This window comes from Piliocolobus tephrosceles, chromosome X (genome assembly GCF_002776525.5).
Source record: "Piliocolobus tephrosceles isolate RC106 chromosome X, ASM277652v3, whole genome shotgun sequence".
Classification (NCBI taxonomy): domain Eukaryota; kingdom Metazoa; phylum Chordata; class Mammalia; order Primates; family Cercopithecidae; genus Piliocolobus; species Piliocolobus tephrosceles.
In genome coordinates this window covers 89,659,917-89,668,960 of record NC_045455.1, presented here as the reverse complement: position 1 = coordinate 89,668,960, position 9,044 = coordinate 89,659,917, and the positions used below count along the sequence as shown (strand labels likewise).

At 48.4% G+C, this 9,044-nt stretch overlaps 1 protein-coding gene across 1 annotated transcript; it reads right to left on the bottom strand.

The window, feature by feature from the left end:
• Positions 1-3,403: 3,403 nt before the first annotated feature.
• On the bottom strand, positions 3,404-8,192 carry SHISA2 (shisa family member 2). Its single transcript, XM_023190276.1, has 2 exons — positions 7,813-8,192; positions 3,404-4,310 (listed from the first exon to the last, which is right to left on the bottom strand). Exons 1-2 carry the CDS (start codon positions 8,141-8,143, stop codon positions 3,757-3,759), a joined length of 885 nt encoding a protein of 294 aa, XP_023046044.1. The 5' UTR covers positions 8,144-8,192; the 3' UTR covers positions 3,404-3,756.
• Between the last annotated feature and the right edge of the window lie 852 nt (positions 8,193-9,044).

The following is a 9,044-nucleotide window of genomic DNA, read 5'->3' as shown; positions in this document are numbered from 1 at the left end:
CAACATGCTAATTTCTTCTTCCTTGCAGTCAGAGTCTGATTCTCTGTCCTATAAGCAGGGATACAGAATCCTCCTAGAACTATCATAAACCGACGCTAGAGGTTTAGATACAGCAGAAAATGTACAGCAGCAAACTATTTTTCTATCTGTAAATGACAGAACTTAGAATATTTCTACAGGGTGCCAATTACCCTTTATAGGTTCTGATTTATATTTCATGACAAGGAAGGTGTCCTTAAACCAGGTAGTGGAACATTTTTGCTTTGTCAGCTAAATTTTTCCAGTTCTTACCAAAACCGAAAAGATCTGAGGTTGCTTCTAATATTATGTTATACTTTTGGAAAATGAAGTAGCATTCACTAAATGAAAAATTCATCCATTGAGGTGTATTTAATTACCACGTAGAAAAAGAAGAACTATACAATCTCATGGTAAGAAAAGCAAGCATTTTCCATCCCTCTGTTTTAAAAAGAGTGCCAAAAATGTCACAGAGGTGACTCCTGCATAGAGGAAGGGAGGATTAGATGAGGGACTGACAAACTATAGCCTACCAGGGAAATCCTGCTTGCTGCCTGCTTTTGTACAGCACTGGAGCTTACAATTACATTTTGAAATGTTTTGGGGAAAAAATTGAAGATTATTTTGTGACATGTCAAAATCATGTTAAATTTGAATTTCAGTGCATATAAAGAAGGTTTTGGCCAGGCACAGTGGCTCGTGCCTGTAATCCCAACACTTTGGGAGGCCAAGGCAGGCGGATCACGAGGTCAGGAGATCGAGACCATCTTGGCTAACATGGTGAAACCCCGTCTGTACTAAAAACACAAAAAATTAGCCAGGTGTGGTGGCGGGTGCCTGTGGTCCCAGTTACTCGGGAGGCTGAGGCAGGAGAATGGTGTGAACCCAGCAGGCAGAGCTTGCAGAGAGCCGAATTGCGCCACTGCACTCCAGCCAGGGCGACAGAGTGAGACACCGTCTCAAAAAAAAAAAAAAAAAAAAAAAGAGGAGGTTGTATGAGCATATAGATGCGCTCATTTGTTTATGTATATCTATGGCTGCTTTTATGTGCTACTGCAGAGCTGAATAGCTGCTAGATACCATATGGCTGGCAAAACCTAAAGTATTTACTCTCAGGATCTTTTTTTCTTATTTTTTTGAGACAGGTTTTCACTGTCACTGAGGCTGGAATGTAGTAGTGAAATCACAGCTCACTGCAGCCTCAAACTCCTGAGCTTGCAAGTGATCCTCCTGCCTCAACCTCCCAAATCACTGATACTACCAAGTACACCACCACTCCCAGCTAATTTTTATTTATTTTTTCTTTTTTTGTAGAGATGGGATCTCGCTATGTTGCCCAGGCTTGTCTGGCACTCCTGGTCTCCAGCGATCCTCCTGCCTTGGTCTCCCAAAGTGCTGGCATTATAGGAATGAGCCACTGAGCCCAGCCAGTCCCTGATTTTTACCGAAAAAAAAAAAAAGCTTGCCAATCTTTAGGCTGGGTGATAGCTGAAGTCCCTTTCAATTCCAAAGTTCTAAGAATTTCACTTCCAGAGATAAGCAGGAATCTGCCATCAAACACAACACAGGGAACACCCATTAGCCTCATAATATAATTATTCCAAAAGAACTGTTCCTTTTGTGTTGTCAACATTTCCCATGAAACCTGTAAGATAATACTCACTGACTCACAGAACATTCACGTAAGCTTCCCAGATATTGATTACCTTGAAAAGCAGGCTCTTGGTTCTAGAAAGCAATATTCATAATTTTTAGAAATTTTACTCCATTAACAGGTTGACTAGACCATCTGAAAAATTACCAAGTACAATGAAAATGAAAAAAGCAACCCAACTCCCCTAGGAATTCACATCATAAAATATTTATTAAAAAGTAAAATGATTTCCCCTGCCTTTGGTTATTAAAAAAGGAGTATCTTTGATGACATCAGTTGCCAACAATGGTTTTACATTATTCAGTCATGAAACAGACAGAATAGAAAGATGATCGAGCTATCTATAGATATAAGTGTGTAGAAGACCATACGATACAACGATTTGTTTCATTACAAAATCTTGCACATCCTTAAAGTTACCTTTTTTTAATAAGTAAACAACACGCAAATAAATTCACTTGAATTTGATAATTTGGAACCTTGGCAATGAATACAGTGCCTGTTGAGGCCTGAAAGAGAGACGAAATCAAGGACTGTGTGGGAGAAGAAAGGCAATACTTCTTTGAAAAGCTTTTCTCTTGACCTGATAGTCCCTATTGCCCGAAAAATAAGCCATTTTGATAACAAGAGTATAAAAAGCCTTATGATCTGCAAAGTAAATCATCTCTGTGGTTTAAATTTCATCCCAAGTCTCAGGTTATGACTAAGGAGCTATACTAAGTATCTTTGTAACACATTTCTTTGAATTTTTATAACTAAAACAAGAAAATGTTTTATCAGATCTAGGCAGAAATACTGATCTTCATTTATAAGTATAGTAATTACTTGCACTCAGGACTATATAGACACGGGGATCTGAAAACCAAACAGAAAGAAATGCCAAACCGTAACCACAAGGCAAAATTAAAAGTAACTCAGAGAAGCAGCAGGTGATAGCTTATGATTTCAATATAAAAAAGAATGCATTACCTCTCAGGTGTCACCTTAAAGCCAGAAAATTAAGATACAATCAAGAAGGGGGTGAATGGTTTTAATACTACACCACTTACTACTTCAAGATTAAAATCATCCCAGAGTTCTGAAATGTCTTCATTAGTTAAGTAACTATACAATTTATTTCAGTCTCTTTTTAATGTAGAAAATCACTTTGTAATAAGGTCTCTACACAAGGTAAAAAAGCACAAAATAGGCCCCAAAAGCACAAAAATAGACAAAATATATATCTTTTTACAATGAAAGTAAAGTGTGCCTATGGAATACTGAGGCTGATGACTGATCTCACCGAGTTCAAACAGGTTTCCTTTTAGAATAGTCCTGTTATTTGTGTCTTCCCCTTAACCTTGGATGTATTAAAAAAATAAAAATAAAAAAATAAAATAATGGCTCAGGCTGGGGGCAGTGGCTCACGCCTGTAATCCCAGCACTTTGGGAGGCTGAAACAGGCAGATCGCTTGAGGTCAGGAGTGTGAGACCAGCCTAGCCAACATGGTGAAACCCCATCTCTACAAAAAATACAAAAAATTAGCCGTGGGGGCAGGCACCTGTAATCCCAGCCACTTGGGAGGCTGAGGCAGGAGAATTGCTTGAATCCAGGAGGCTGAAGTTGCAGTGAGTCAAGATAGCACCACTGCACTCCAGTCTGGGCAAGAGCAAGATCCTGTCTCATTAAAAAAAAAAAAAGGCCCAGGTAAAAGGGAGATAACAGGCATTTTGATCTTGTGCAGTCAACAACAAAAAAGAAATAATAGTAACAACATAATAAAAACCCTTAATTTATCAGTTTATAAAATTCTTTCGCCAACCGTATCTCAAGGGCACTTGAACTCAAGCATTGGTTACATACCCATCAGCAACATCACAGGCATCTCCAGCTGAGGCCGGTTTCCCATCATCAATCAACGATACCCTGGATGAAACATATCCAGAAATGCTAATGTGGAGATGTTTTCATACAGTCTGGGGGCAAATGAAGCCATCCAAAGGAATCGTGCCATAAATACCACCGACATGTGCGGACCTCCACCTCGAGAACCCACCCCTGCCTTCCTCTCCCTTCAGTAAAGGAACCCGCCAGTGACTCTGGGTTATACAGTCACCGCTGGGTACATCTTCTGTTCACTGTTGGTGTGAGGGAAGGGGGACTGAATCTGCCTGTAGCCAGGCTGCAGGCCGTCCATGAAAGGTGGCACAGCAGTCATGGGCACAGAGTCATGCTGCACCGTGTACCCCACGTATGGGGGATGCAGATACTGCCCTTGATGTGGCACAATCTGGGTGGCCTGCTGACAGTTCAGCACAGAGAAATTCGTGGGCATGTTGACATACACATTGTTCATGGTCCCTTCCGGCAAGCAACAGTTGGTCTGTGACCTTGTTGGGGGCGCCCGGGCCCCCGAGTTGGCGCTGGAGCTGGAACTGGCAGCTGTGCTGGACTGGCGTGAGGACGACCCCCGGGAGGTGCTGGCACTGGGGATCATGGGGATGGTCTCCATCAAGCGGTTACCCCCTGGGGCTCGGCTCTGTTGGGGATCCTGCTTAGGCCGGAGACATCTGCAGCAACAGGCTGCCACCAAGGACCCCAAGATGATAAAGGCGACAAACACGGAGCCAACGATGAGGAACGGCACGTAGATGGGCACTGAAGCAAAGGACAGAAACACAACATTATGATTTACTCTAGGAAGGCAGTACCAATCACCAACTGGCAATGGCAATGAATGAATGAGCAACAACAATACCACAGCTGAGGGACCGACACTGGGCTCATTGGTTCACCTATTAGGAGTCCATAAGATGCACCATTCTTTATCAAGTGTTTAGAAAGATCCTGAGACCCTACAGGCATGGCAGTTCAGCCCCTAGAAGCAAACTGTTTATATTTAGTTCAACTCATCAACTGCAAGACTGAGCCGGATATCCAATTTAGCAAAAATATGCATTTAATAGGTTAAGACAGTTATGGTTCTAAACTTCCTACCATACTCGAACTGTGCCAACAAGTCTGCCCTATCATATTGTTGCACGATCTTCATAGTAATAATGACTGTAACTTATTTAAAAGTCTTTTTCCCCCAGAAAGTTAAGTTCCTTGCAAATTTCTTTTTATCATTCTTTAGCAAGTTCTTTTTTCATCAGCAGCTCGGTCAAAAATTTAGGCCAGACTCGAAGTCACTACCATTTCCAAAAGGCATCTGTACGGCACAAGAGGGTCAAGGAGGGGCTGAAACAAGACCCTCCTCACTCTTCCCTAGCAAAAGCCAGGGCCCTTGGGTAGCATTGGGTCCAGGTGACGGGGTCTGTGTGGAGGTGGCGGGAAGTTATTCCAGGCGTTAGGCCATCCTGAAACAGTGTCCCAAGAGCAAACATCAGGAGCAACAAGACGTGTTGCAGGAAGAAGAGTCACCCATGGCGAGCCAAGAAGGCAAGAGTGCACAGGGAAAGCCCTCAGAGCATAAAGCAACGGCCATGATACTTCACCAGGGAAGCTGATTTTAAAATAGAAAACAATAAAAAGTAAAAATAAAAACCTTTTGATAAAACCACTAGCAAACTCCATTTTAAAATTAGTTTCTGGTGGGGCACGGTGGCTCACACCTGTAATCCCAGCACTTGGGGAGGCCAAGGTGGGTGGATCACCTGAGATCAGGAATTCCAAGACCAGCCTGGCCAATGCGGTGAAACCCCGTCTCTACTAAAACCACAAAAATTAGCTGGGTGTGGTGGCGTGCACCTGTAATCCCAGCTACTCTGGAGGCTGAGGCAGAAGAATCGCTTGGACCCAGGAGGCAGAGGTTGCAGTAAGCCGAGACCGTGCCACTGTACTCCAGCCTGGGTGACAGAGTGAGAGTCCAACTCAAATAAATAAATAAATAAATAAATAAATAAATAAAATTAGTTTCTTAAAAAAATCTTTTAGGAGCCATAGGGATGGCACTACAAGGCTTTAGAAACTAGACGCAGGTTGATGGGGTAGAATCAGATGGGAGGTGCCTGCAGAATGCCTCTGAGCCACTTGCGTGGAATTCTACCCTATGTTACCGACAGCCTGCATTTTCTGATGAAGACAGGGAAGCATTGGGTCTTACTGGTCTTGGCAAAACATAATGCCAGCCCACAGTCAGATGGGGCAGCATTTTTGGAAGGAGCCCGCACTTTTGAGGTCAGCTCTATGAATACCCTTTGATCATCCATTAGAGCAGCCAGGCTTTCTAATTACGCTCCTTTTGACTGTTCTGGTATTCCTGGAGTCAGTGTTTTTAAAGTATAACACCAGGTGGAATTATGGAGAAATAAAGCTTTGTAAGTAAAACAATACTTTATAGGTATTTAACCAAAGGCTGACTGTGGAAGATTTCCTGGAGTTTCAATGCTAAACAGACCAGTTTCTATACATAGCGCCCGTTTAGCAGGTAGAAACACTTGCTACAGTGTCTGCAGCACAGTTGGTGCCTGGCAGTAGACCTGTTCTAATTACACGATCACTTCAGGCTAACTATGGATCACTGGGGAAGTGGATGCAGGGCTTTTTCCTTGGCGTGTTATAAATATTTCATTCTCTAAATTGAGACACAAGCCCTAAATATGTTATCAAAAAATAAATTAATAAGAGAAAAACAGGAAAAAAATGTACCCCAGTCATAGCAGAAACTGGCTGAAACCAGCCTCAGTCCACATAATGAGTTTTGGGGAGAAATAACTGTTCTTTTTCCAGGATTTTTAATTGGAAATGTAAATAACTACACAGGGGTAAGGAATGCAGCGCTACCATAAGCCCCCCGGCAGGCTTAATTAGGCATGTTGTCCTTCACTGCAGAAGAGAAGTGGAAAAAATACAATTTTTAGGAAAAAAACATTGAAAAGTAGCATGAAGAAGGCACCCACGCACAACACAGGGCGTCAAAAGTCTCGTCATGAGTAGTCCCGACTAGTCCAAAGCCATCCCAACTTTTTGGAAACCATTAATGAGCCCAATTCAGCAGACATCTCACTGTAGCTGTTTGGGGTCTGGTTCGCTTCTCCGGGCTTTCTTTCATGGCCACACAGTCTGCGAGGCTGAGCCTGTGTTTTAAGACTGCGCTGGTTCTGGAATTACGCTCTCTTCAGATTCAAGACAGAACAATAGGTAGGAGTAGCATGCTAATAAAATGCTTGACTGCAAAAGGGAACGGCACTGAAAAGAGCTGTCTCTCACCGGGTCCTGGGAGGCAGCTCTATAAACACAAACCACGCTGTGCCAAAGCTCAAGGCAGCCCGAACCCAGGCTCCCGGTGCTCGCGAAGTCTCCCAGGTACACCCAGCGGGCCCACAAAGAGAAGGAGCCGCCCCCTCGGGGATACGTTTGCCATTTTACCTCGCCTCCCCCGAACGAGAGAGAGAGAGAAGAAAGAGAAGAGAGAGAGACTGGTGTAGACACCCCAGGGACGCATTCCGGAAGGTTTCTGAAGAGTCAACTGCAACGCAATCTACCAAATTCTTCAACGGGTTTACTTTCCAAGTCTGGCTTTGGCAATTTGAAAAAAAAAAAAGAAATCAAAGCCACAAAGAGCAAGGCTGGGCACTGCTCCGATGTTACACCTACTAAGTCTGACGTGGTAAGGAAAACAGTCCAGAAACCCCAGAGGCGGGCGGCTGCAGGGAGAGGGGCCGCCGCGTGGAGAAGATGGGAATCCGCGGCGTCTGGCACAGGGCAGCAGCCCCGGGGAAAGCTCTGAGGAGCTGCCTTCTATTCGGGGAGCCTTCAGGGAAGGACGTCTTCCAGGCCCTCACGGGCGGGGGCGCACCCTCACCGTCTTCTCGGGTACCCCTAAGACATGGAGCCCTATGGAGTCAGGAGACTCCAGAGGGGCCCGGAGGACCCTGGTCGGAAGGAATAGGGGTGCTATCTGTGGCCCACACTGCCTTAGGAGTGTGATTTTCTTCGGAAAATTCACTCTAAGCCACTCTTTGGCTGACAGATGGAGAAACTGAGGCCCGTGGGGGTGAATTAGTGACCCACATCGACCAAGTAATAAGCCAGACTGCAGACTCCGCCTCCTGGTCCTAGGTCCTTTCCTGAATCTCCCCCTCCCAAGCTCCCAGGTCCCTGACGTCCAGGCAAAGCCAACCGTCCTCCCTTTCGCGCTGGGCGCAGGCCGCCCTACCTGCCGAGCCGTCGGGGCCGTCTTTGTCCGCCCTGCCAGGCTCGCCCGCGCCCTGCTGGCGGTCGTTGTCGCAGCCGCCCTGGTCCAGGCGCGCCTCGGCGCTGGAGCAGCAGTAGCGCAACGCGCAGCTGCCGCAGCAGATGGTGGCGTCGCCGCCGTCGAAGCGCTCGGGACACTGGAAGCCGATGCGCCAGACGCCCTGCGCATCCAGCCAGCCGTGGCAGTACTCGCCGCTGGCCCTCGCCCCCGCCGCCAACAGCGCGGCCAGCAGCAGCTGCAGGAGCGAAGCGGCGTTCCGGGAGGCGACGGATGAGCGGCGACCGCCCCACATGGCACCACCCTGGCGCGGGCGGCGCGTCTCCAGAGAGCGCAGGGCGGTCTCCGAGAAGTCGTGGCCCCGGCGACCCCCGGGCCTCGTCGCTGACTGTCCCGCGGCGCTTTCCGCGCGGGCCACTCCCCTCTGCCGCGACGCCCAGGAGGCGACGACGCCGGGCCCTAGGTCCAGGAGCTCCTAAGCCATCCCCCTCCTCAGCCGGTGGCCCGGTGCCCTTAGGGGCTGCCTTATGAGTTGCACTCGCTGATGGAAATCTCAGGATGCAGTAAGAAGGCCCCCGGGACTGTCGTCCCGAAGCCTCTGGAGGCTTCACCGGCAACCGGACCCTCCCTGAGCATCCCCGAAGGGACGCTCACTCTAGCCGGATGACCACTGGGCGCGCCCCCAAGGACCTGGAGCCAGGGCTCCGCCGCAGGGTTTAAGCCTCAGGGTCCCGCGCGCGAATTGGGGCCCGTGTCCCCTCCTTTATCCCCTCCTCGGGCAGGTAGAAGGAGCGAAGGCGGGCAGTGCGCGCAAGACTCTGGGCAGCAAGTGAGGCAGCCGGCCGCGCTCAGCCTCCTCTGCCCCGAACTTGGTCCGCATGGCTCCGGCCGGGCCGCCCGGGCAGCCCTCAGGGGTGCAGCCCCGACGCTCCACTCGGCGGGGCCCACGGCCAATCCTCCCAGCACGTTGCCGAGGGAGCGCTCCCGATCCCGGGAACGTCCAGGACGCAGGCGAGGATCCGGCGAGCCCCAAGCCGCAGTCCTCGGAGCCTGCCCGGCTGGCGGCGGCCGCGGCTGCTGCTGGGCGCGGATCCAGCCGGGCGGCTCGCCCGGGTTCCCCTTCTCCGCCTCCCCGGCTGCAGCGCGGTCCCACAGGAGCCCGGCAGCCTCCGGCCGGCGCTCCCTCTCCGGGTCGC